This window comes from Phodopus roborovskii, unplaced genomic scaffold (assembly GCF_943737965.1).
Source record: "Phodopus roborovskii unplaced genomic scaffold, PHOROB, whole genome shotgun sequence".
In the NCBI taxonomy this organism is placed as follows: Eukaryota; Metazoa; Chordata; class Mammalia; order Rodentia; family Cricetidae; genus Phodopus; species Phodopus roborovskii.
Genome location: NW_026126622.1, coordinates 3,464,490 through 3,492,259, shown reverse-complemented (window position 1 = coordinate 3,492,259; position 27,770 = coordinate 3,464,490). Strand labels below are relative to the sequence as shown.

General features: G+C 47.6%; 1 protein-coding gene across 1 annotated transcript in view; it reads left to right on the top strand.

Moving 5' to 3' along the window:
- The window catches only part of Lrrk1 (leucine rich repeat kinase 1), a 132,794-nt gene that overhangs the window by 84,237 nt on the left and 20,787 nt on the right, over nucleotides 1–27,770 (top strand). The window contains exons 10-23 of the mRNA XM_051206467.1: nucleotides 148–260; nucleotides 1,887–1,963; nucleotides 7,887–8,016; nucleotides 8,633–8,745; nucleotides 9,160–9,374; nucleotides 11,642–11,806; nucleotides 12,333–12,505; nucleotides 13,485–13,605; nucleotides 14,001–14,160; nucleotides 15,583–15,859; nucleotides 20,242–20,413; nucleotides 22,775–22,938; nucleotides 23,386–23,525; nucleotides 25,241–25,490. Of these exons, the coding sequence (XP_051062424.1) occupies nucleotides 148–260; nucleotides 1,887–1,963; nucleotides 7,887–8,016; nucleotides 8,633–8,745; nucleotides 9,160–9,374; nucleotides 11,642–11,806; nucleotides 12,333–12,505; nucleotides 13,485–13,605; nucleotides 14,001–14,160; nucleotides 15,583–15,859; nucleotides 20,242–20,413; nucleotides 22,775–22,938; nucleotides 23,386–23,525; nucleotides 25,241–25,490 (2,270 nt within the window). The remainder of the gene's footprint in view (nucleotides 1–147; nucleotides 261–1,886; nucleotides 1,964–7,886; nucleotides 8,017–8,632; nucleotides 8,746–9,159; nucleotides 9,375–11,641; nucleotides 11,807–12,332; nucleotides 12,506–13,484; nucleotides 13,606–14,000; nucleotides 14,161–15,582; nucleotides 15,860–20,241; nucleotides 20,414–22,774; nucleotides 22,939–23,385; nucleotides 23,526–25,240; nucleotides 25,491–27,770) is intronic.

The following is a 27,770-nucleotide window of genomic DNA, read 5'->3' as shown; positions in this document are numbered from 1 at the left end:
TACGTGCACTGTTCATCTTCTATGCTCGAAACAGTTTGGGGATTTGTAAATAGAAAGAGACTATGATTATCTGTGAGCAGAATGACTTGTCACTCCATCTCCCCCTTTCGTGTCTGACAGTCTTTTTCCCTCTCTTCCCTCTTTCAGGCCCTCATGTTCTTGAGGTTACAGGGAAACCAGCTATTGTCACTACCACCTCAAGAGAAGTGGGCCTGCCAACAACTCAAGACCTTAGACCTCTCCAGAAACCAACTTGGCAAGTAAGCAGGGGCCTTCTTTACCCCAAGTGTATAGAGCACCACAGAGAGAGGTCTCCATGCCCCCAGATGTGCATCTATCTGCAGTTGAGCAGGAGATGGCTGAGCCAGGCTGCTGTACCCACTAGGCAGGGATGAAGGTCTTCAGGAACAAAATAGTTGCTCGCCATTATGGAAGCTGCAGGTCTGGGAGTAGGACATCCATCATCAAGTCTGCCGCTTTCTGAGACCTCAGGCCTTGGCTTGTTAAAGTGATCCTGTACATCTCCAGGATCATCATCTTTGCTGGTTGCTTCCCATGGACACCAGCCATATTAGACTAGGGCCCATCCTAATGAGCTGCTATCAACATGGTCACTTCTTTAAAGACCATACTTGTTGAGTGTCCTTTATTCAAAAATGCTTACGACCAAAAGGGTTTCAGATTTTAGATATCTTGAGATTGTTGGAGTATTTGTATATATCCCAGATAGCCTGAGTCAGGACCCAAAGCTAGACACAAGACTTACACCAGTGCCACATGGCCCCCATCCACACAGCCTAAGGACATTTTCCTGCAGCTTTTTTTTTTTTTTTTTTTTTTTTTTAGAACACCTAGGTTTTAATTGCAACATATCTCTGAGGTCATGTCTGGAATGTTCTCTCTTCAACATCACACTGGTACACACACAGTTAGGCTTTGGAAGGCATCTGGGTTTAAAGTTTCAGATGAAGGATGCTACTGTGTGACCACATATCTTTAACCCCCCTGTGGGGCTCTGATGACAGACACAGAAACAGTCCAAGTATAGCTTGAAGAACTAATGACTATGTGGAGGTTACTCCTGGGACCCTGGGTGACTCAGAGGCACTGTCTCACTCCAAGCATGGGTGTCATCTCACAAAAGCTACATCCTGCCCACCTTGCAGGCATCTCCACCCACATCTCCTCTGCCACAGCAACTGGCTCCTTATATAACCATCGAGGATCGGGGCTTGAGAACGGTATAGCTTTCCCAGGCTTCCTGCATCTTAGAAGTTTCCTCTTCCCTCCAGGAGGGAATGTCCTAGTTCAAAGGAAGTAGTTACATGCATAATAGGGTCTCAACATGTATTCCAAATCCCGAGATAAGGATCCCAGGGGACATTGTGCATCTGTAATTGTTGCACATTCCTGAACTCTCACTTCAGCCCAGACCAGAAGGCTATAAACCCTTTACCAGCCGCTAAGGTGTTCATAGGTGGAATGAAATGTATCCACCCCGAGAAAGGTGAAAGGTTGAGGGTGAGCCCTGGAGAGAGAAGGCCCTTGGAGTGGAATCTCAGCAAAGCACACACCAGGCAACTTCCCTGGAGGCAGTGGCCAGTGTACCAGCCATGACAATTCCATGGGCAGAAGTGCTTGCACCTGTGTGAGGCAGTAAAGCCTAGGAATGGGAGACTAATCTCCGTGGCAGTTAGATGACCCTTTCTAATGGCTTCTTCTAGAAGACCCCTGAGTTCCCTCATATAGACTACAGGAACGTCAAGCACCTCTGACAGAATCTACTGCTGTCCCCATGGTTTTGTGTTATGTAGTCAGAGATAATAGACTCCATGCTGTTGTCATGCTGACCTCAAATTTCTGAGGGTTCTTTTTCCCCTCCACAGAAATGAAGATGGGCTTAAAACAAAGCGGATCTCCCTGTTCACCACCAGAGGGCGCCAGCGTTCTGGAACTGAGGCAGGTGTGTGCTGGATTGAGGAAGAATGTGGGGACCTGGAAATAGGCAAGGTGGAGTAGCCTTGTATCCCTGTCATATGGTGGGATTTTTTTTTCCCTGTTGGAATATCAGAGATGGCTATGGTCAGCTAAAAAGTCTGCCAGTAAGTAAATGATGTTAACACATGTCACTTGTGTGCATGCCTGTGGCCCTGACTCCCCTCCTGGAGCCCTACAATAGACACATCCCTCTCACAGTTCTAGGGGCTAGAAGCCATTTCAGGGTGCATCCATGGTTGGCCATGGGAGAATTTGGCTTTCTAACTTACACAAGCCACCTTCCCACTCTATTCCACCCACACATGGTTGGACAGTCTCTCCTAACAGGACTCTTCTGTCATGAAGAGTGACTTTCATCTAACCCTAACTGCCTCTTCCCAAAGGCTGAGGGTCACAGCTTCTGCATATGCTCAGTGTTTCTTGACTAGTCCTGACTCCTGTGACAGAGCCAGGCTCCACACAGACTGTGAGAGATCACTTCTGGGGACAGGACCAACGCTATTATGTCCTTTGTGCTGTCTTATGACATCTTTTGAGATCCGTTAGAGGCCACAGCCACACTAGCCGGCAGGCTGAAGTGTGGCCCAAAGACACAAAGTCTTCCCAGGACTTCAAAAATAGAGCTTTCTCTGGAGTTTATATTTTTGTCCCTCCAAGGCCAGTGCCGTGTGGGGAATTCCTCAGGAAGGACTTTTTGTCCTTCAGGAAAACCCTGCCTAGTGGCAAACAATTGGTCTGCCACTTTATATCCTAAGTAGTAACGTCTTATTCTTTGACTATAATAGAGATAGGTGTGTGTGTGTGTATGTGTGTGTGTGTGCGTGTTTGTATGTGCTTATCTGTGTGTGAGTATGTGTTTGTATGTGTGTGTCTGTGTGTGTGTATCTGTGTCTGTGTATGTACGAGTGTGTGTGTGAGTGTGTGTATGTATGAGTGTGTGGGTGTGAGTGTGTGTCTCTGTGTGTGTCTGTATGCGTCTGTGTGTGTGTGTCTGTGTGTATGTGTGTCTGTGTGTGTACCTGTGTCTGTGTGTGTACCTGTGTCTGTGTGTGTATGAGTGTGTGTGTGAGTGTGTGTCTGTGTGTGTGTGTCTGTGTGTGTGTGTCTGTGTGTGTGTGTCTGTGTGTGTACCTGTGTCTGTGTGTGTACCTGTGTCTGTGTGTGTATGAGTGTGTGAGTGTGTATGTATGAGTGTGTGTGTGTGAGTGTGTGTGTGAGTGTGTGTCTCTGTGTGTGTGTCTGTGTGTGTATGAGTGTGTGGGTGTGAGTGTGTGTCTCTGTGTGTGTGTGTCTGTGTGTGTGTATGAGTGTGTGTATGTGTGTTTGTATGTGTGTGTCTGTGTGTGTATCTGTGTCTGTGTGTGTATGAGTGTGTGTGTGTATGTATGAGTGTGTGGGTATGAGTGTGTGTCTCTGTGTATGAGTGTGTGTCTGTGTGTGTATGAGTGTGTGTCTGTCAGTGTATGTTTGTGTGTGTGTGTGTCTGTGTGTGTGTCTGTCAGTGTGTTTGTGTGTGTGTGTCTGTGTCAGTGTGTGTGTGTGTGTGTGTGTGTGTGTGTGTGGAGGGAAGTGCTGACAGGGTCTCTCACTGACTTAAACTCAGCAAGCAGGCAAGGTTGTCTGGCCATCAAGCCCCAGGAATCCACTTGTCTCTGCTTCTCCAGCACTGGGATTACAAGTGTGTTCCACACACCCAGGTTTGGTTTTTGTTTTTGAGCAGGGGCCAGAGGATGGGACCCAAGAATTGAACTCAGGTCCTTCCAAGGCAGGCACTTTATAGACTAAATCATCTCCTTTATTTCCTTTGCAATTGTCAAGTAGTAACTGTATGCATTTATAGGACACAATGTACCAATGATCAGATCAGAGACCACTGGCATCTCCATCACCCCAGACTGGTATTTCTTTCTTTAACGTGTTAGGAACATTGAAAACCCTCTCTGCCAGCAGTTTTGAAAAGTACAGTTGTTGTCAAATGAAGTTACCCCACTGGGCTATAGAACATCAGAGGTCCTTCTTCCTGTCTACCATGCAGCAGCTCTACACCCACTGTCCATCCTCTCTCCCTCCCTCACCCCTGCACCCTCCCCATTCTCTGCTAACTGCTATCCTATACTCTCCTTCTGTGAGATCCATGTTTGATCAGATCTGAGACTCTAAAACCAACTACACTTACAGAGTATCAATCAGGACCCATAGTCCGTGGGTCATGTTAAACAGACTGTCACTTTCTTCTCTGGCTTGAAGGCTTGAACATGACCAGAATAGGTGGTGAGACATGAGGTTGAGAAATGCTTCAAGAGGCAAACCCACAGGGCACACCTGTTGCTCTCTGTGGGCTGCTGTGCACATGGGGATGGATATACACAGTGGCTTGTCCATCAGTCCTACACCAGTATGTGTGTTTCATATCATTGAACAGGTATCAGTGGGACAGGATCCACAAACAGAAGTGAGTAAGTGCAGTCTACTGTATCTGGGAGACCAACTAACTGCAGGCTAAAAAGTGCGGGGAAAAAAATGCATCAGTACCAAACCCTGCGTGCTTTTTTCTGTTGCTCCCTAAACAATGAAATATAACAGCTATTCTGATAACATCCTAGTGTCAGACAACACAGGTCACCTAGAAATGATCTGAAGGCTACAGTAGAGTATGTGTGGGTTCTTGCATATATATATATATATATATATATATATATATATATATATATATAATGAACTTAAGCATCCATGGACATTGGTAGCTGTAGTAGAGGGCTCATCCTGGAACCAGATCCTGTGTACAAATGTAATACTATATAACAAAGGTGGCATTGTAATTTAGTAGAAAATACTGTTTTCAGGTTCTAACAGAGTGTTAGTGTAACAAGCTAGGAAGAAATGCAGTCACTGTCTCTTCCTTATGTCAGTGACGACAATGCCCATGTGGATAGCGGGCTTGTGTTAAAAACAATAATAATAACATTTTAGAGGACACTTGTGGTTTGGGGTTGGGGGGAACTTTTGAAAGCTGGCTGGGAAATCTTGTCTTTTTTCCCTTTTTTTTTTTTTTTTTTTTTTTTTTTTTAATACGTGGTCTCACACTATATAGCCTACACTGGCCTGGAAATTCATCATGTAGCCTTCACACCATCGTCCTAGCCAGCATCTCAAGTGCTGAGACTATAGGTGTGGGTTACCCTGCCCTCCCAAAAAACTTTTAAAGCCCCAAATCTTGGCTTTGTAAAAATTGAAAAGTTTTATTTGGTAAAAGGCATTATAGACAGAGGCTTCCTGCAAACTTCTGAGGACTACTTCCCACGGAAATCACTGTGACACCGATGGGCACACAAGTCTCTAATATGTAAAGAATGCTTACTTTATTCATATATGTATTCATGAATTTATATATGAATATATATGTATGTATATGAACATGACAACCCCATAAGAAAAAAATGGCAACAACGACACAAATAATAAAGTTTTGAAAAAAGATCCAGACAGCCAGGAGACAGATACAGAGGCCCCTTGCCATGCTAACAGGAAAATGCAGTTTATGAATTTTCCTAACCAGGCCTTTCTGATTTAATTTTTTCCTGCATGTGAGTATAGGACCCAAGGCTTTGAGCATGCTGGTTAAGGTCTTGGCCACTAAGCCATTCCCTCAGCCCAGCTGGTCCCTCTTTAAATGAAAGTTCCTCAGCCTTGGGACATTGAGTACATTGTAAAGGAAGAGAAACAAACACTATATCTCCCTGGTGCCAAGTGGGACAATACACAAGAGCATAGGCCGGGATCAGTGTCTGCCACTTGAGCCACTTGCTGGAGGCCGCTTGTGGCTCTGCCTTCTACTCGAGCACATGGGATCCTTTTGGGGACTGAGGTGATGGCACTGGAAGGTAGACCAGCTCACTAGTGTGGCCAGCCATAGCCCGTAGAAACTGCTGCACAGGAAGGTCAAGCTGCATAGTGAGAGAGTCCCCAGCCAGAGGAGGAGGCCACATCTTCAGATGCTCCCTGGCAGAGGGCACCATGGCAAGGGTAGATGACAAAAGCCTGGTTTTTCAATTGCGTCTGGAATTTTAAGGGCCACCCTTGAGTGAAATGCAGGCAAGGTACCCTTGCCAGCCCTGTTCCTCAGTAGAGTTGTTCTTTCAGGGTGGCTGACCTGGGGTAAAGAGTTATCTACAAAAGACAGCTTGTTTGCAGATGGACAGTTGAATTCCAGGGAGGTTTACGTACATTCAAGCAGTCATATTTGTGCAGTTGCTGTGTCCAAAAATAATTTGGATGACTGTTTTTACGGTAAAATTCAGACGAGTGGAGTCATAAATAACTTATGAATAAATAGCAGTTCATAAATACCTCTAGCTGTGTTCTCCCAGCCTAATTTTGAGCAGTTGGCTGGAGGTGTGACAGGTGTTGCCTCTGTTCCGAGCTGTGGCTCCTTATTCCCCTCATCCATCACTTAAGGGGCCTTCATAAACACCAGAGTGAGACTTTAGACTTGGCCGGCCCTGCTGCCAGCCGCACAGTGTTCCCTCCGCACACCTTTCCCTCCCAGGAAAGTGTGAGACCGTTTCATTGAAAGGGGAAAGAAAGCGCTTTTGAACATCTTTCTGCAGGACAAGGTGTAGGACAAAGTCCCCTTGGCGAGTCTGCTGCAAAGCTGTTTCCACAGCTGTAGGAAATCCTGCTCACAGTGCTGGGCAGGGTTTTCTTGACGTTCATCTTAGTAGTCTGGTACCATCACTCTCCTAGAATGTTCTCTGAGGCCAGGTTGCCTTGTGGTCATCAGTTCTGCCGCTCCATGAGTGGAGAGATGCCCACCTGAAGGAAGCAGTTATATCTAGGTAACCAAACATGAGTTCAGCCCCACACAAGAATGTTGCCTTCTCTATCCTCTACATGTCCTGGGCTGGCAGTCCCAGAAGGGGACTTTGAGCCAGTGCATGCATCCTGGATTCCCTAATTCACAGTGGGATGTCCTGTCCATTCTCTCTGCTTGTTGTGGGGAGGATAAAGTTTCCTTAGAGATCCTGCTGCAGCCTAAACCCCTGAATCCCATTAATGTGTGTTTCCAAGCTCTGTATGAACTTCTTTCTCTGCACATAGGCTCGGGTGCTGTGGAAACAGCAAATGTGACGTGATCTTAATGGTAATCCCATAATTAGCCTCATGAATGAACTTACTTGAATACTAAAGAGTTGGCTGGTTTTTCAGAGAGTAACATCTTAAGCAACATTTGTAAAAAGAAAAACAGAAAAAAAAAAAAACTGGCTCATAGTATGTTTCTTTGTTGATTATCTTTTTCTTTCCTTGAAGAGGTTATACTGTATATTTAAAAACAAAATGAGCATTTGGATTTCTAGTAAATTCTTCCCTAGATGTGATTGTGAGTGTGTGTAGCATACACACATATACGTGTGTCTATGCATGTGTTTTATATGCATGTATGTATATAACACTTGAGTGATGAGTTAATACACATGTGAATATCTGCAGATACTTTCTGCCTCAAGCCATTTAAGAGGTATGGTTTTGCACCTGGCTTTTCCAATTCTCCAGAAGCCATCACTTTACAGTCATGTGACCTGTACCATGTTTTGTAATCACTGCACCTTTTTCCATTGTTCAGCAAATCCCCTGCAGACATGTAGCAACAGAGGACATGCCACTCTTCTTCCTATGCTATTGCAAACAATGTCACCAAGTTTCCCCCTCCTTATATCTTTGTCACATGTGCATGCCAGGATGTCTGTAGAATTAGAATTGGTAGATCAGAGAGATGAGCACTGAAGGTTTCCCATCATGCTCTGCGGACATTGCAGCGATTTATATGGGACCTCCACTGCAGTATTCTAGAACTGCCCAGAAGCAGGATCTCTTTTGACTTTTGTTGGCAGCATGCATGCTAGAATTCCCAGCCTTCCTGAGTGAATCATTGGAGGTCCTTTATCTGAATGAGAATCACCTCGACACAGTCCCTCCATCAGTCTGCCTGCTGAAGAACTTATCGGAACTCTACTTGGGCAAGTAAGTTCATGTTGAGGGCAGGTGCAGCCCAGAGAAGCAGAAGTCCTCCCTCGCATCACTGGGGACCAGGCAGAAGGAAGCCATCCACTTACTGAGAAGCATAGCGGGGCTTTCCCATTGGGTGTTATGAAAGGTGGAGGGAGGAAGATGAGTGACCACAGTTTGCTGCTTGGCTGGGGGACAGTGACAAGGACAGCTGCATCCCTGATCCCTTCATGCACTGAACTTTAACATGTACCAGATCCCACTGGGGCTTAAGTAGCGGGTAAAACTTAAGCACTGTAGAGATTGCTGCATTAAGGTTGAAAATGGAGAGCGATTTCAAGAGGGAGTAGTGGCTATCTTGATGGTAGTGTCATTAGCGAAGGAGAGAGGGTAGTTGTGGGCGGGGACTCAGTTTGAAGCTATAGAGACTCACAGAGGACAGAACTAATGTTTCCACTACTGGTGATACAGAGATGTAGAGGCCTTAGTGTTTAAACAGAATATTGAAATTAAGACCCAAGGCGAGTAGTGTGGAATAGAGCTTGGCAATGGCTGCAGACTGTGGTGGCTTATGATAGCTGTAGGCTTACATGTTCACGCATGTGCCTGTTCTCTCACTTGCTCACTTCAGTAACCCTGGCCTCCGAGAGCTCCCTCCTGAGCTAGGCCAGCTGGGAAACCTCTGGCAACTGGACATTGAAGATCTGAACATTGGCAATGTGCCTGCAGAGATCAGGAAGGAAGGTAGGGCCTCCTCGGCCTCCTCACCGCCTTGGAAAGATAACTCGGGTTCCCTTGGTAGCTTTGAAGGGTGGGCAAATGAACCATGGGCCCAATTCCAACTTCAGAGTTTGAGAAGATGCTATGAAAGTGGCCCCAACACAGTAGCTACCAACGGCGATAAGCTACCAACGGCAGTTGGGAACAGCTAGTAGTAAAATATGCCAACCAGGGCACCAAGGATGTTGTCCTTTAGTCCTGACTGTCACACTTAATTTGAGGGGTAGTTATTGTAATCCCTTCCTGCTCCCAGATTCCTCATCTTCCCTTGGAACACATAGAAATTGGGATGGAATTTGTCCTCCTAAGAAATGTGAGTGCATCCCCATTATACATCATCTAGGGTATCCACTTGTCCCCTCCTCTGATTTCTCACAGGCCCCAAAGCAACATTGTCCTTCCTGCGTGCTCAGCTGCGCAAAGCAGAGAAGTGTAAGCTTATGAAGATGATCCTCGTGGGTCCCCCACGCCAGGGCAAGTCCACACTCCTGGAGATCTTACAGACGGGGAAGGCTCCCCAGGCAGCACACAGCGAAGCCACCATCAGGACCACCAAGTGGGAGCTCCAGAGACCTGCAGGCTCCAAAGCTAAGGTGAAGGATGGTGGAATGCAGGGCAGGAGGGACCTCCCTGTGGGCTGTTTGTTCTCCATTTCCCGGGAGATGCGGACATTCTGAGTGCAAGGCCCAAGACATTCTGTGCTGTTCTGCACCAGCTCTTGCCAAGAGTGACGAATCAGTTCTTTCCGTGGCCTTGTTATAGTTTTTCTGTCATAATGAAGTCAAGGCTCTGGGCCAGTGGCTCTTGACCCTGCTTGTCTGCTGGATTCCCAATGAGGCTCTTAATGAGTGCATCCTCAGACTTCAAAGCTGGCCTCAGTGACTAGCTTCCAACAGGCTGGGGTGGGTCTCCCTAGGACTAAGAACTAAGCACCACAGCAGACAGTAAGGTATACCTCAGCATCTCTCAGCCCCCTTAGAAGGAGACTGAGAAAGAACCCTGGGAGTCAATGCCCTGTCCTCCCTGATTCCTACTTCCATTCAAGCCCTGAAAAAGTTCCATTAAATATCCTGTTTAAGATGAATTCTAGACCAACCTGTCTACTTGTTCATCATCTTCTTGTATATTCAGGACCAAGTAGGTAGAAATATTTTTTTTTCTTTTCTTTTTCCTTTTGAAGCAGAAAAGAACCTGTGGGGCCTCAGCCTGGCACCTGTGTCAGTTCTTTTTGTTTGTTTGTTTTTGTTTTTATGTTGCTGTGACCAAAATGCAAAATACCTGTCAGAAATGACTTGAGGGGAGCACATGCATGTGGTTCTTTCCACTGTTGCTTGGCCCCTTCTAGTAAGCAGAACATCGTGCCGGTTGATGTGTGTGATGAAGACAGTTGTTCACATTGTGGGCGACAGGAAGCAGGGAGTGGCCAGGATGATGCCCTCCAAGGACCTGCCTCTAGTGACCCACTTCCCCATGTCTCACCTCCCCACGTGTCTAGAGCCTCCGATTTCACCAGCAGGGGATAGAAGCCAGCAGCAGACATTTGCAGTTCAAGCCGCAACAGTGCCCCATCCGTAGAACAGACGTAAAGTGGTTTTGCCCTGAGTGCCAGACAGTGTGGGTGTCTCTGCCTGGATGTGGTGATTCAGGGATCCATGGTAGATGGTAGATTCACAGGGTAGAAAGCTGAGAGGCTGTGTCCAGCGGGAGCCTGGTTTTCTTTTCCAAGCCCAGCATAATGAGGGCTAAGTTTGATTGCAGAGTTTTTCCACATAAAAACCCCTTCCAAATCAGGGAGATCCAGTTTGAGAAATGGAGCCTTCCCAGGGTGTAAGCGAACACACTCGGAGCTGGCCCTCCTAAGAATGGGACCCTTGGGGTTAGGAGTACACGTCAGTGCAGCCTGTGCTGGGCATGTGAAAGGCCAGAGTTCAGTCCCCAGCACCCAAAATAAAAATAAGAGCAGGGTCCTGCCTGTTGGGTTCCGAACAATGAGGTAATGAATACCAGGCCCACTCGGAACAGACAGGGAGTGACTCTAGCTGACTCACGTCTGACAGTTCTCTAAAATAACCAGAATTTTCTACAGTACCCTTGGCTTCGCGGTTTTGACAATGACTTAGTCACTTTTGCTCCCAGCTTTTCTCCCAGTCCATGGGGTGCCCAGGCTCAAAGGGTGGATGGCCTGAAACCGCCTTCACTTGAAAGCCATGGCTGCTCTTGTGAACACCAAGGCCCATCCCGCCCTGCGCAGCTGACCTTTAGCTGGCAGAGAACAGCTGTCTGCTTTCATCTGTATACAAAACCAGGTCAGCATGCTTGTATGTCTTGGAGGCCAAATGCTGCCTCATGGAAACAACTCCTGGCTACAGCTGACCATAGCCTTGGCTTCTGAGCCAGCTCTGAGCTCATGCAGTGACAGAGAAGCCATTTCCACGGCCTCCCTGGCAACCTGGTTCCTGTTGTTGGATTCTCACGTCAAGGGGTTTCCCAAGCTTCATTGGTGGGTGCTAACCTTTGATCTACACAAGTTCAAGGGTGCCTTCTCCATTTGGCCCTTGCACAGATAAAGTGGGGTCCCTCCTGACACCAGATGTCTTCCAACTGTGAGGAGCCCAAGATAACCAACACAGCAGGCCATGATCTCCTCAGATTCCCTACTCTGTTTGCAGCAAATAAAGCTCCAGAAGTCTACCTTCAGGCCACTGGGCTCTTTTCCCTTGTCAGGATTGCTAACTCAGACACACTGGAGTCTATAGTCATGTCGTTTCCAGATGCATTCCAAGCTGTAAATTTTCTTATGGTTTCCTCAGTCACTCAAATGCCTACCCCCCCCCCAATTCTGTGCCTTGTTGCTCAATAGGTTGAGTCCGTGGAGTTCAATGTCTGGGACATTGGGGGTCCTGCCAGCATGGCCACCGTCAATCAGTGCTTCTTCACGGACAAGGCCCTGTACGTGGTGGTCTGGAACCTGGCACTGGGGGAGGAAGCCGTGGCCAACCTCCAGTTCTGGCTGCTCAACATTGAGGTGAGGAGCCACCATCTTTGTCTTCTAGTGCTCAGAACTCAGCGCCCCAGGATTCTGTGTTCCAAAGCATTGTGTGGCTCAAGAACAAAGGGACAGTACACAGGAGAAACATGATTGTTATTGAAGGGCTTTCCCAGGGGGCCCCAGATCGTGATTTCCACACTGAGAACTCAGAGGCGTCCTGGTCCTTAGGGCTCAGTGGTCTTGTCATTTTCTTATTTACCGAGACCTAATAGCCCCATGCATGCAAGGCACTCCCTCCCAGAGTAAAGGCACCACTGGCCTGGCACAGGCCTCACCCTCAGGTGTTTAAAGGGACCAGACATCCCTCTCCATGGGCTAAATTGCATGGAGCGAGTCATAGGGCACCTCAGCTGGCCCATAATGTTCAACTCCAAAGGATGATGTCTGAGTGTGGGCCACTAGCATCCAGGGTTCACACATTTACACACTGAGGTAACAGTTTCCCACTCTTTATTCAGGGGGGAAAATATATAGGACTTAGTTGCGTGATTCTCTGTTATAGGCCAAGGCCCCAAATGCTGTTGTGCTGGTGGTTGGGACACACCTGGACCTAATCGAAGCCAAGTTCCGAGTGGAGAGGATAGCAACACTGCGTGCCTATGTGCTGGCACTCTGCCGTTCTCCATCAGGGTCCAGAGCTACGGGCTTCCCAGATATCACTTTCAAACATTTGCAGTGAGTGTCTCCTACCTCTCTGGCTGCTGCTGCCATGTGTGCTCTGTTCACCAAGACCCCAAATTGCCTGGCATCTGTCCTGGGGATGGGCCAGGCTCCTCTGGACAGAGAGGTACCCAGAGCAGGGGATGGCCCACTAGATGACTAGAGACGGTCTCAAGACGCCCAAACTGTGCTTCCTTCTGGGCCTTCGCCTCCCATGAGGAACCAGTGCCAAGAGCACACAGCTTCCATGGGACAAAGAGACATGAGCTTGAGCACCTACATAGTATTTTCAGATCACTGATTGGAGGACAGACATCCCAGTCCTTGCACTGGATCCAAGTAGATGTAAGAGCAGCCATTGAGTCTGACAATAACTGCAGAGTGTGAAGGCAGGCAGGACTGATACAGATGAGACTGGCCACCCTGTGTGTGTTGCTCAGTTTACCTCCTGTCAGTAGCCATCACATTGTCAGGGCTCTGGTACTCATTTTTCAGCGAGGCTCCCCATCCTAATAATATGTGTGTTATTGCAGCTGCTCTTGGATCCCCTCACTCTGGGTGGGATGGCATGGGTGCAGGTGTTCGGGTCAGGATGGCCTGCCAGCCTGTCTCAGAATGCAGCATCTGGGTTTGAGGCACTCTTGGTATGCCCCAAGAAAGACTTGGAAGGGTCTTTAATAACAGGAGTGCTGGCTGGTTCAGAGTCATAGCCTCAGCATGTACCTCTCTTTTGCAGCTAGCATCCACGGGAGCCCTGGTACCTCCTGGCCTCACTCTTCCTCCATGAAGTCAGCATATTGGGAAGACAGACCAAAGCGACATATTGTAGGGTCCCCAGCATAGGACTATACACAGAGCAAAGCCTCCAGAGCCTTCCTGTTCTCTTTAATGACTTGTTGGCATTTGGGACAAACCTCCAGGGAAACGGGTGCTATGTGCCCCCAAACAAAGACATGATACATTGATTAAGCTCCAATATCTTTTGCACACACAGTGAGATTTCCTGCAAGAATCTGGAAGGGCAGGAAGGGCTACGGCAACTGATTTTCCACGTCACGTGCAGCATGAAGGATGTGGGCAGTACCATCGGCTGTCAGAAACTTGCTGGCAGGCTGGTAAGTGTCCCCTCACCCAGTTAGGCCTTAAGTGTCCCCTCACCCAGTTAGGCCAGAAGGTCCTACTTCCCACTGGCGAGACCCAACTTAAACCCTTACAGCCATTTTCTGAGAGGCATATATCTGTGTTTAAAGTCAGTAGTTCTAGTGGGAACAAGGCAGGGTCACTGGTCTATCGCAATAGTCCTGGCATTACGATGTCTGTTGTCACTGTGTCTGTGTGCATGTCCCCAACTGAGGTGGAGCAAAGTCATACGCTGACTTAATTTTGAAGTTCTCACCCTGCAAACACACGTCCTCTAGCCCTAGGACCAGACAGTGGGGTGGTGGGGAGTGTTGGTACAGGCAGCACCCATTGGACCTGAGAGCCTCAGCCTTGCCCCACCTGCACCCAGATTCCCAGGAGCTACATCAGCCTACAGGAGGCTGTACTGGCCGAACAGCAGCGCCGTCGTCTGGGCGATGAAGTACAGTATCTGACGGACAGGCAGCTGGGACAGCTGGTGGAGCAGACGCCTGGCAATGACATAAAAGACTATGAGGACCTGCAGTCTGGTAGGTCGGGAGTGTGTACCCAGGGGCATCGGTATGGGGCCCCTGAAGGCCAGGCAGAAGTCCAAAGCCCTTGGGTAGGGTTGCATGAGACACCTATGAGGCTCTGTCACAGCTCCACCTGGACTCCCAGCACAATAGGCCAGCAGGTTTACCTGACACACTCAACATTTCTGATTGTCTTCGTGCTTCCTCCCTGCAACGTCCCTCCCCCATGCCCTTCTTTCCTTGGACAGAGAACATGGCAGCTGCTCTGCAGAGGATACACACAAACACGGCCTCTGTGTCATCACCCTCCAGGATCTCAGTCCAGGAAGATAGCGAGGCTAAACAATTACAACCAGTTCTTACTATCCATGGTACTTAGAATTGGCTTGCCTCCGGTCACACTGTCGTCAGTGAAGCAGTTAATAATTGTTTACTGTCTCAGACACACCTCTGTTCTATGCCATTCTGGTTCCCTTTCATTCATTGTGGTAAAATACCCTGACCCCAAGCAACTCAGGGGAGGAAAGGTCTTACAGTCCCAGGCTACAGTCCATCACTGAGGGGAAGTAAAGGCAGAAACACTGGCAGCTAGTCAAATCACATCCAGTAAAGAGGAGAAAGAAACAGCTCAGTTTCTTGCTAGCTTTCTTCATTCTTACGTTATTTATGACTCCCTGTCTGGAGAATGGTGTTGCCTACAATGAGCTAGGTCAATTAATAACCAAGATGATCTCCCAGACATGCACACATGCCAAACTGATCCAGATCATTCCTCAATCAAGACTCTTCCAGGTAATTCTTGGTTGTATCAAGTTGATAATCATAACTGGTCAGCGCATATACATTATTAATTATTGAACATATAGCATTGATTTGTTAGGTCACAGTGGCCTCTATAGTTTATGCCTAAACATTGCTAATCTAATGCCGTGTGTTCTCTATAAATCACAGTCTTGTGCTTAGAAACACTAGACTACCTTTAGCTCTGTTTTTGAGGGTCATTTTAGATAGCAAAATTACCCCAAGTGCACAAAGTTTAAACATGGCGATAAATACACCATAGAATGGGCATTCATGGGATGAGAGCTCAGTTAGCAACATGTACACAGGACAATTCACATTTTTCCCACAGGTCAGCATGCATCTACACATAACTATAAAAGCACGTCAACTGTTGTTTGAGGATTGGGGGTCATAAGTAAATTCCATCAAGTAGTGACACTTATTCAATCTGAGAACAAGGATTACTTGTAGTTGCTTGACCAACTCAGGACACTAGTAATAGTCATGGTGTGTCACCAGGCCCCAGCTGCCCACCCTGTCTGATGGGCCTGGGAATACCAGGAATACGGGTTTCTTCCTGGGAACAGGATCATCACTGAGTCCCTTTTGGTTCCTCTGTGATTCTGACCCAGAATCCTCCCTCTCTCCCTGCAGCCATCAGCTTCCTCATAGAAACAGGAGCCCTGCTGCACTTCCCAGACACGAGCCATGGTTTGAGGAACCTCTACTTCCTGGACCCCATCTGGCTGTCTGAATGCCTGCAGAGGATCTTTAACATCAAGGGCTCACGGTCAGTGGCTAAGAATGGGGTGATCCAAGCCGAAGACCTCAGGATGCTGCTGGTGGGGACAGGCTTCACCCAACAGACTGAAGAGCAATACTTCCAGTTCCTGGCCAAGTTTGAGATTGCCCTTCCTGTTGCCAATGACAGGTGAGGCCACAGCCCGGTATATGCTGAAGAAAGGAGTGGGGTCTGAGGACACTGGTGGCCTCAACAAGATTTCCAGAGCTATCACCACCAGGATAACTAGCTCCTGGGGGTGACCAGTTACCTAGCCTCCTAGGTCAGCAGGAGGGTAGATGCAATAGGCCCTACTTTGACCACCCCGCATCTAGTACCACAGGCTACTCTTTTCAGGCAGTTGGAAGAAATCCACTTATTGAAAAGGAGTTAGAAAAATATGCAAAGGAAGTTCTCCTTTTGGGGCAGTAGTTAGCTTGATAATGTGATAAATGAAAACACTCTGTGACAAGAGTACACGTGTCAGTTCTGCAGCCTCAGAATGCACTCACAATGCACCCAGTAAGGGTGGCTGGCTTGATCGGCTCAGGCCTGAGCTTCCACAATTCTGCTTCCTAGAAGTCTGGTGTAACACTTGGGAACATGTCCAAGACCCCTGTTTTCTCTCCTCTGCTACCTCATCTCACTGAGTACCTCATCCACACTGCCCAAAATTCTTCTTTATGACCCTAACATTTGCTTCCCACTCTACCCCTCCATTGTGTGACTCTACCACCTCACAAGAGCTATTCTTCTGTGTAGGCTGAGTTTTTCCTTCCCAGCTGCCCACTTTCAGTCCTGGCAGGGGCTCATATTAATTGTAAATATTTGACCAATAGCTCAGGCTTATTACTAACTAGCTCTTACATTTTAAGTTAACCCATATTCCTTATTTATCCTCTGCCACATGGTGGTACTTTCATTAACATTGCACATTCATCTCCTGCTCTCTCTCTGTGTCTGCTGCAACTCCTCCGACTCTGTTTGGCTTTCCCACCTAACTGTATCCTGTTCCACTATTGGCCAGTCAGCCTGTTTATTAAACCAATCACAATGACATATATTCACACAGTGTAAAGGAATATTTCAAAGCACTTCTGCTCATACTGAGGATATCTACAGTAGGTTCCCCTCATGCAGAGTTTCACTTTCTATAGGTTCATCTACCAGTGGACCATCTGAGTGTGAAAATATAGAATAGGAAATGCTATAAACAATTCCTTCATTTAAAATGCTGCAACATTCCAAGCAGCATAATGAAACCTCTCACCATCCCACTCTGACCCACTGAGACATGACTCATCCTCTGTCCTGTGTATCCATGCTGTATAATCCACGCCCCTGCTAAGCAAATACCTTGGTTATAAACTTAACTGTTCTGAAATGGCTTTGCTTATGTTTAATCCCCATTTTATTTACTAAAGGCCCAAAGCACAGTGGTACTGTGGTTGGATATGTATGACAGGATGTTGTCATAATTGCCCTATTGTTGTTTTATTATAGAGTGTCTCTCACTACTTCAAGTAATAATCTCTTTCCTGAAATCCATTTTGTCTGATTTTAAAATAACCACATGCCAGCTTTAAAGGCCGTTTATCTTTTAACTACAAATGCTCCCCTTTCCCCCGAATTATTTTATTATAACTTTATTTGGGTGTTTATAATACAATACCTTATTGCCAATGAATTGCCTAACCTGATGGTCTCTGTCTTAAATAGAAATACTTAGTTCACTTACATTAAGAGATTAGTTTTATAGTTGGATTTAAGCCTAGTATTTGTTTTCTATTTATACCATTTAGTTTGTTCATTTTGTTCTGCTCTCTTCTGAGTTAGTCACATTTTCAGTCTTTTTATTCATTCTATCTATTCTTGGTGTGGTTTTCAGTGGTTCTGATAAGCATTAAGATATCCATCCTTAGCAGTGTGTTGATGCGGTTCTGATAAGCATTAGGGTATGCATCCTTAGCAGTGTGTTGATGCGGTTCTGATAAGCATTAGGGTATGCATCCTTAGCAGTGTGTTGATGCGGTTCTGATAAGCATTAGGGTATGCATCCTTAGCAGTGTGTTGATGCGGTTCTGATAAGTATTAGGATATGCATCCTTAGCAGTGTGCTGATGCTTTCTTCTTCCCACTGTCACCTGCATTACTCCATGTCCGCACTCACCCTCCTGAACAGGAGACCTGCCAATGCCCCAGACCCTGGAGTGGGACCCCTGAGAGGGCCAGGGCTGAGAGGAGCACATAGGAACCAGACCCCTGTGGCAGCCCAGTCTCCATTGATGTCCTGGATCTTTCCATCCACTTCCTAGCTTTGATGGCAGTGGCTACTACCCCAAATCTGTAGACCCTTATGATACATGTGCCCTAGAACACATCGTCACTCTGTACCGCAACTCTAGAGCCCTACAGTGTTGCCACTAGAGACTCCTAGGAAGCTGGTTTGGTCCCTGGGCAGCATTCTAGAAATTCTGTTGGTGTAAACCAGCCATCCACAGAAACAGCCCTACTTTACATTTGGCCATGTGGGTTTGGGGTCAGGGGATGGAATCATGGTGCTCAAGACGTTCTTGCTCCATTTATATGGGACCATGAGCAGAGAAAAACCTCTCAAAGAAAATCAAGGTCTGTATCATGGCCCCTCATTCCATACCCTTGCTACTGGCAATAAAGGCTCAAGGTGTCAGTTTACACTGCTGTGATCTAACAACATTCAAGTTTTATGTCAGTGGATTAAAGGAGTAAGGATATATTAGCACTCTTGTGTGTGTGTGTGTGTGTGTGTGTGTGTGTGTGTGTGTGTGTGTGTGTGGTTGAATAATAGAAATCAGCCAGATTATTGTCAAGTCCAATGAAATTGCTGCACAGTGGGTTGAAGCGTAAAACCAAACTGCTAGAGATTGAGTCCCAGCCACCATTTTTCCCTGCAGAATAACAATAGTACTGTTACCTACTGTTAATATTCTTGCTGTCAGGAGTAAATTAGGTTATATTACATAGAGTAGCATCTCTTACACCTAGGAACTCCCAAGATGGTAGGAATCAACAGCACTGCTCTAACGGTTTTGTCATGTTAAACCCTGAGGCCCATGTGTCTAGGTTTGCTTCTAAGATCCATGATCTCACTAGCCCCAGTTAGTTGGACACACTTCAGCACCTGGCATGATTTCCTTCCTGTTGAACAGGCCTTAAATTAGATAGCTGTTGGTTACTGCCAAGACATGAGTGCCACTACTGCACACTTAGCGGTACTTTGCTGTGCAGATGATTGTGGTTCCTAGGATCACAGCTGGATATGACTATTGATTGCTCCCCTCTCCTGGCAGCTTGCACAGTGCCTTCTGGTACTATGAAAGCTAGCCCTCAGGTAGAAGACTTTCATGTTAGATCCTGTGTCTGAAGTGTCTGAAGTGTTGTCCCTAGGCGATAGGCAACTTAGCTATTTGAGAGGCAACAAAGGTCAATGGCAGTAGCCTATGTTGTTTTGAGAATCTCTTGGATTCCTGACCTCTTTGACAGAGGTTTCTCATGTCTGGTGCTAGAGTTTTTGTCATGTGGCCTGTGACACTTGTGGGGGCATTCTCAGCAAGACTGGGATTGATGAAGGCAAAGTCTTTATTAAGAAATGATTCCAGGGGCTGTACCTATGGCTCAGCAGTTAAAAGCACTGACTGCTCGTCCAGGGGACCTGGGTTCCATTCCCAGCACTCACATGGAGGCCAACAACAATCTGTAATTACAGTTCCAAGAGTCCTGATGCTCTCTTCTGGCCTCCATGGACACCACACACATGAGGAACACAGGGTCACTTGCAGGCAAAACATCCATATACTTGATAATAATTTTTTAAAGAGAAAAAAAAATCCAGCCTCTGTATCAACAGACTAACCCCTGTGCCCGCCCCTCAGCTCATAGCTCGTAGCACATAGTAGATGTCACTTTCAAGATCCATTTGTGGGAAGGAACTTCCTGGCTGCCAGCTTTTTTAAATGACCATAGACAAAAACACCTAGGTCACATAGTGACACAACATTTTAATGATAACTCTGTCCACTTATGTTCTCATAAAACATCATTTGTTTTGTGCAAAAACCACCATGTTCTAATTTTTAAGGCCGTTGTGTTGTTTTAATTAGCCAAGAACAATAAACAGCTTCAGAGACAAAAAAAAAAAAAAAAAAAAAAAAAAAAAAAAAACAGTTCCTCTGACCCCAGTATCTGCAGTGTCCTCAGAACTGAGCAGCTGAGCAGCTGTATTTGCTTTTCCTCCACCAACCAAAGTCAGTGTTAAGTGATTTTACAACCACAACCCAGTTTTCTGAAAAGCAACTCTGATTTGCTGCGTCTGGCATTTTTATGTCTTCAGATCTTTCCTCCACGTCATTCTCATTTCTCGAACTCTATAGGGAGGGCCCTGGCAGCCCGAGCCTTGTGAGCAAAGGCCTTCCCACAGTCCAGCATCTGCAGGGACCAGGGTCCTGCAGTGGATCTCAGGCCATGATAACCAATGCTCTCTTTATGTGTTTCAGCTACCTCCTACCACACCTCCTTCCATCCAAACCTGGGCTGGACACCCACAGCATGCGGCACCCAATGGCCAACACCATCCAGAGGGTGTTTAAGATGAGCTTCGTGCCTGTTGGCTTCTGGCAAAGGTTCATAGCACGGATGCTGATCAGCTTGGCTGAGATGGACCTGCAGGTAGCTTCTGAGAAGGGAAGGCATAAGGGTGGGTGGGGGAGGCTTCTAAAAGCACACTGTGGGGGAAGGCTACAACTTCTGTGCTATCGGGACCTAACTGAAAGTTGCTCTCCTGCAATGATATGACTCATTCCAGATTGAGAGGAAAGCATAGCATGAATCCCTTAGCCTAGGCTGGGAATACATACCCACATGACTTTGCCTACTCCCTTCCTGGAGTCATGGTCCTAAGTGTTTTCTAGTCACTGTGGAGCTTGTTCTAACAGAAGCAGGGTCCCCCACCAAGCCACCGTAGTTTTGGTGGAGCAGCTATGAGCTGGGCCAAGAACCAGCATTTTTAATCATTCCCCAGGGCCCTGACTTCACAGACTTGCTGTCCTGACTGTACACTTTGAATTATCTGAAAGGAATCTCTAGTCGACACAGCACTTCTCAGATCACCCAAATTTAAAATCTTGGTTGTAAGCACCCCTACCTGAGCATCATTGTAAGGACAGCCTAAGGAATGGACTGTCTGTTTCCACCATGTGGGCCGTCGTCTGTACTGAGCCATCTCACTGGATAATCTAAGGATGGGAGTTAGATATGCATACCAGGCCCAGCTGGCATCATCTAAGACTGTAAAGCTTCCTGGTGATGCCACTCTGCAGCCAAGCATGGAAATAGTCACTTGCTTTGTTCACAATAAGAGCCAACCCATGGATTGTGTGGGTCCAGCCAGAGTTATGGAGAGGCGGCCCAGCCAACACTAATTTCATGCAAGACAATAACACATTAGTAATATTTGCCTAGAGCAGGAGTTCTCAAAGTGGGGTTCCCAGACCAGTGAAATTGACCTCACCCAAGATCCGGTGGGTGCGAGATGCTCATTGCCTAGCCCCGGCTCCAGACCTCAGAAACTTCAGATGGGGGTCCAGCTATTTGTTATTGACAAGACATCTAGGGGACCGTGACACACTCTACAGTTTGTGAGCCCCTGGCATGCACTCCAACTGTTGAACTCTTGAATCTTTTTGACACTGATCTCTGCCTGAGTTCTCTTTGCCACCCTCTAATTAGAGCGACCTTATTGAATTATATCTTCTGGGCTCAGTAGAGGTTTTCTTTGATCTTCCCATTTTATGGGAAGAAAAATAAACACAAGAGGCTGAAAATCAATCAAAACTGTTGTGGATTGGGGGGAGGGGTCTCTTTATGATGCCAAAATAATGCGCTGGCTAACAGAGTGGGGGCTGGCACTGCCTCTCCTAGGGTTCCATCTGTCCCTCTGCCCTCCATTTGAACTGTGTCCTGCAGTGTTCTAAGTGGGAGGTCACTGCGCTCTCCCCTCCCCGGAATTGTGGGAGGCTGAGCTCCCAGCTGGGTGGGAGCACTAACAGCATGCCTCGCTGAGAAATCAATGCAGAATAAAATCCTGTTAAAATTCAGATGGAGGACAGAGAGGAGAAGAGTTCAGCATCAGCATTCATCAAAGACATGCAGATTTCTGTGGCAATAGCTTCTGTATTTGTAGGTCTATCAGACCAACAAAGAACCAGGAGCTGCCCAGCCCTGATGAGCAGTGACTGTGATGATAGTCTCTTGTTTTCCAAACCTCACTATGGACCCAGAGCCTTAAAACTGGCAGACCCTAGACCAGACATCCCACTGGGAATGTCTAAACTGAGGGAACCAGAGAAATCTTCGTGTATTTTTCATAGTTGTGCTATGTTTTGGAGCAGAAGAGCCAACCTAGTGGAAGGAATGGTTGGAGAAATCACTATCATAGCCTTAGGAAAATGAATTTTAAACGAGCTTTTAATGGCATGGTAATCCTGATGCTTTCAAAGTATACCTTGTTTTTCAATGCTTGTGATTCATGCTAGCCTAGGGCATGGTGGGCAAGCACTCTATCACTGAACTACATCCCCTGACCAAAGAGCATTCAGAGTGAGAAACACAATCTGAATCACTGTTTTTCATATGTATGTGTAGGAGAAAAACTCCTGGCCTCATACCTACCCAAATCTTAAAGTTCTTCCTTCTGGGTGTTAAGTTGTCAACTGTTTGTTTTCTCTGTTACATGTTTCCCTCCTGTCTACATTATCTAATTAAATGTTCGCTTGTGAAATCAGGGAGGAAAGTGTTGAGAGAAGAACAGCCTATTTGTAATCGCTTGGAAAATCTGTTCCCAGGGTACCCTGGAGACCCTTCCAGATCATGTGACCTTTGACTTGGCGGGGGGGGGGGTGAGCAACGGGCGCGGGTGGGAAAACTGTGGCCATTTATCAAGATGGGGTCCGGCCAGCCTTCTCCAGCTCTGTGCAAGGTCAGCGAGGAGCCCAGAATTCTTAAGCAGGGTCTTTTCTCTCTGTCTTTCAGCTTTTTGAAAACAAGAAGAATACAAAAAGCAGGAACCGGAAAGTCACCATTTACAGTTTTACAGGAAACCAGAGAAATCGTTGCAGCACATTCAGAGTCAAAAGAAATCAGACCATCTACTGGCAAGAAGGACTGCTGGTTACTTTCGATGGAGGCTACCTCAGGTGGGAATGTCCGGGAGCCTGCCTGCCTGCCTGTCTGCCTGCCTGCCTGCCTGCCTGCTGGGTCGGCATGGTGTCCATGCAGTGGTCCTGTGACAGCCCTGACATAGTGCTCCTTTTGGAGTCAGAATTCTGCTTCTGAGAAGGGCTTATCATGATAGCCTGTGGGAAACAGAGACCCTCCTTGTGTTTGTCCCATGGCCCCATCTTCCTGCCCTCCCTTCACACCTCCCTCCAGATAGGCTGCAGGCTGCCAAAGTGCGGGGCTCCAGTTCACTCCAGTTGGGGGAGCAGGGACAAGGAACAGGTTGGTCATAAACACGGGTATATAAACAGAAGAGTCACCTCAATATCCTGCAGGCATATTATGTCTACCCCTTGGAAGCAGGGAAATCACCCCCAGCTCCAGAGCAGTTTGGCAATAGGCTTCTTTTCATTTCCGGATCGCAGTGTGGAATCCTCAGATGTGAATTGGAAGAAGAAAAAAAGCGGAGGGATTAAAATCATCTGCCAATCAGAAGTGAGGGACTTCTCGGCCATGGCTTTTATCACAGACCATGTCAATTCCCTGATTGATCAGTGGTTTCCTGGTAAGAGAATATTGTAGAACCAAGCTTTTGACCATGCTTATAGATTTGTATTTTAAATCAGAACAAGACTTCCTCTTTGAGAAAGCAAAGTTGCCACCAGGATTCAGCCCTTGGCCTAAGAGCCCTAAACTCTGGGAGTCCAGCTCTGGGCTGAGGCAGGAAGTGCTGTGGGAACCAGTGTGACCCACAGGGAAGGGAACAGAACTAGAACTCCTGGCTGCCTATCATAAATAGGGGGAAGGCCTCTGGGGCCCACATATGGCCCAAAGACATGCTTAGTGTGAGCCATACGTATGTCTCGTGGAAGTTGAAGACATATGTGCGTGGCACCAGGGGGATCTAAACGTGGATGTCTGTCCCTAGTGTAGGGACAGTGAGGGAGACCAGAGCTGCAGTGCCCTCCCCTCCTTCCCTGTGTGCCCCTGCTCACCCTGGTGTTGACCAAGCCACCCATACAGCCCCCCTTAGACTCTTTGAATCCATTTCCTCGCTGACAATTGACCCGAAGAAAATACTTTTTGAAGCAAACCCCTTGGGGTCCCCTGTTTGTTTTGCTACTGGGGCAGACAGAGAACAGTCAGCAGGGAAAAGGCAGTGGGAGGAGCTGCTAACTGCATGAACTGGACTACTCACCCGCCCCAGAGCCTTCCAACCCAGGAGGGCAGGACAATGCTTAAGGATGTGGTGGGATGCCACTCGATGCATATTCCAGACATGGAGTCTGGCTTCAAAGAGTGACCAACATGGAAAGTGGCTTGGGTAGAGGTTCTCGGAGAAAACCAACCAGCATGTGAGTCAAGGTAACGTGAGGGCTCTTAGCCATACAAGAGGGGGGCCCAAGGCCTGTATCACCTCTCTGACCACTCCATAGGACCCTACCGCCAGTGCCCTGCCTCAGTAGGTGCTGGGGATTTGGCAGGTAGACCCAATAGACAGTAATGTGAGACAGGAAGAAACTCAGCCAAATGTTTGAGACAAAGTGTCCTGGAGCCAGTGGCCAAGAGTCGCTCACTGTGGATATGTATGAATCTCAGATAATGCGCAGGACATCTAGGAATCCACACTGTCTTATATGAAGCAGGACACTGCCCTGCCCCAGGGTACTTCCGTGGGTGTTTCTTAGCACCTCCTAATGAGAGGGTTACAATATAACTCCTAATAGGTGAACCCAGGTCAAATGTCCAGCTTTCCTGTGATCTTTCACACTTATTATCCCCTGACTTGCCTCCCCCAGAGCACTCCAACAGGCCTTCTGTTTCTGACTTGTATTAACTATGGTTGGGATAATGGAGTGTCACTCAGACTCAGACTCAGCCACAAAGGTGAAGTCCCACCATTCTTGTCCCACCCACCTCCACCAGACCTCCAAGGGCTGCAGGATACTTTTACTCTGGGTCTAGACCATGGGGTAACCCCTCCCTGGCAAATCCTTTGGGATCAACTCTTTTACTGTTCAAAAGGTCACCAAAAGGCAAGTATGACTGGTACATGCTGTAACCCTAGCATTTGGGAAACTGAGGCTAGAGAATCTTGAGTTTGAGGCCAGCCTTGGCTACATAGTCAAAGCCTGCCTTAAAATCAAAACCAAAGCAATAAGGTACCTCAGATTGATACCAGATTTCTGGCTCCCTAGAGCCCAGGCAGGAGCAGTCAGGACTTCTGATATAAAGCCAACCAGGCCCAGAGGACCTGTGACCTCCTCTGTCCCCATTTAGCCCTGACAGCCACAGAAAGTGATGGAACTCCACTCATGGAGCAATATGTACCCTGCCCCGTCTGCGAGACATCCCGGGCCCAACATGCTGATCTGAATGAGAAGTCAGAGAGTGTGCAGTACTTTGATATGGAAGACTGTGTGCTGACAGCCATTGAACGGGACTTCATCTCCTGCCCCAGACACCCAGACCTCCCAGTGCCACTGCAGGAGCTTGTCCCAGAGCTGTTCATGACTGACTTCCCAGCCAGGTATGCTCCACGGGCCCTCCCAGGACAAGTGTGCAGGCTGCATGTCTCTCCTACTAACTCATGGTACCCTAACCATGGGGTGGCAGTAACTGTTCCAATCATTCCTTCCTGCTGTCTCGGGTGACTTAGACCCCCCCCCCTTCCTAAGCCTCTGGAATGAAATCAGACCAATGGCTTTCCATCCCAGTCCTCAGCAGGCCCTGCTGCACTTGGGACACAGAGCCACAGGGGCACCCATTCTTTCTGCCCCTCTGTGAGCCAACGCCTCTTTCTGCTAAGTCGTTGCCCACCGGAGCACAGAAGGTTGGCAGAGCTGCTCGCTGATCTTTGTGGAAAGGGTACATTCCCACACCTGCAGCCTCAGGCACACTCTAGCTCAGTCCTCCCAGCTCATCCTACCTCCATCCTCCCAAGATAATAACTGGGGAGGGGAATACTGTGGAAAGGGACCTTGCTGGTCCCTTCTGAAAGGAAACAGCCACAAAATGTAAGTCCTCCGTAAAACAGACCAACATTAGTGGATGGGAACCCACTGTGATATGGACTCCTAGGGAGAGGCCTTCAGTGATTTTGGATTTCAGCCATTTCTAGTCATTTTGGAGTTGTGGGCAACTCTCACTGCCAGTGGCATACTATATGTGGTTTCCTTTAAACACTTCTTCTTTCTCCCTCTCCTCCTCCCCCTCTTCTTATCTGCACTGTTCCCAGTGCCCATAGAGCACTCTCTGAATACACAGGATTGCTGCTCCACATCCCACTTCCGGGGAATCTGTTGAATTTAAGATGGGCCTGGGAGGTGGCTCAGTGGTAGCATGTGAAGCCCTGTGCTCGATGCCCAACAGTAAAAGGATGATTAACCCACAAAGGGTACTCCTCACCCCAGCTCTTTTCAGTGCCTCCAGCAGCAGCTGTGATGGACGTAGCAAGTGCCACTCTGCTGCAGAATGGCTTTTCTTCACCCCTGGGTTCTTCATGGGCATGCAGTTGCAGATAAGCATGGATCACATGCTTTGGAAGGTGCTAGGCTAGGCACTCCTGAAGTTTTAGACATTTCATTTATCGGTCAAACCTTGAGGCACTTATGCCTCAGCACAGAGACACCCACCAGTGGGCTGCAGAATTCCCTCTGTGGCTTCAAGAAGCCAGACTGGACGGTCCTTGATGCTTTGGATCTAGTCTTGGGCACAATAGGATTCTGAGATGAAGTTACCTGTTAGGAAGTGGAAATTCCAACAGCCTGAGCAGGAGTTTGTCCAAAGAGAGGTTCAGGATGTCAGCTGGGGGCCAACCAGCCCCAACAGGGAGTTTGGCAAGCAGAGCTCTGCCCTGTGGCTCCTACAGAACTCTGCATTTTCCAAGCTTGCATTAAGCCCTAGCAAAAAACCACTAGCAAGACCCACGGTACTCCCCTAGTTTCCTCAGCTCATCTTAGGTAGCTCCCATGTACCTTCCCAAGCAAGGGTTTTATCAGGAAAACCTCCCAGACCATGTTCAGCCATTTGCCCAAGGCTGCTGTGGGTACAGGTGACATGACTGATCTGTGTTAAGTCTGGGCAGCTACAAAGCCTGTGCCTGAAAGGTGCAGAGAGCAGGCCCATCTACAGGACTAGGAGGGCTTACAGGCACCCTTGGCCTGGATGGCACAAGCTGCTGATGAGGACCTGCATGAACTTTAGTGGAGTCTTTCTCCTCCCCGCCCAGCCCTCCCTCTCTCCTTTGCCTTTCATGCTTCTGTTTCTGAAGAATGAGTGGAGTGTCAGGAAAACAGAGGTTAAGAGGTCCTGGTGCAGGCCTTGAGTAGGTGAGCAGGTGAAGAAGGATACCTCTGCAAAGTTCCAAGTCCTGAATGCTGGCCCCATAGCCACTAGAGCCAAATTCTGCACCTCTATACCCACAAACCTCATTCTGTCTCATCTTCTAGCTGAGCTTTGCGGGAGCCTCCAACTCTGCCTTGTGCTCCTCAGCTCCTTACTGCAGACTCTAAGGCCCAGAGGGTTCCACAGACGGCTTAGAGAGTCAAGGGGCACCAGTGGTTCTTTCTAGAAGCCCAACAGAAATCTTTATTTTCACAAGGCTCAGAATACACAGACCAGCACAGGAGCTAAGACTCCCCATGAAACCCTAGTCCCCAGCTGTGGGGACACAAGCCCTACATGACCAAGGATGACCTTACATAACAATAAGTAGAGAAACAACTAAGCTATCAGTAAATAGTACAATGTATCTAAGGATGACAACTCTCAAAGCACAAAAACTTAGCATAGAGAGGTAACCTTATTC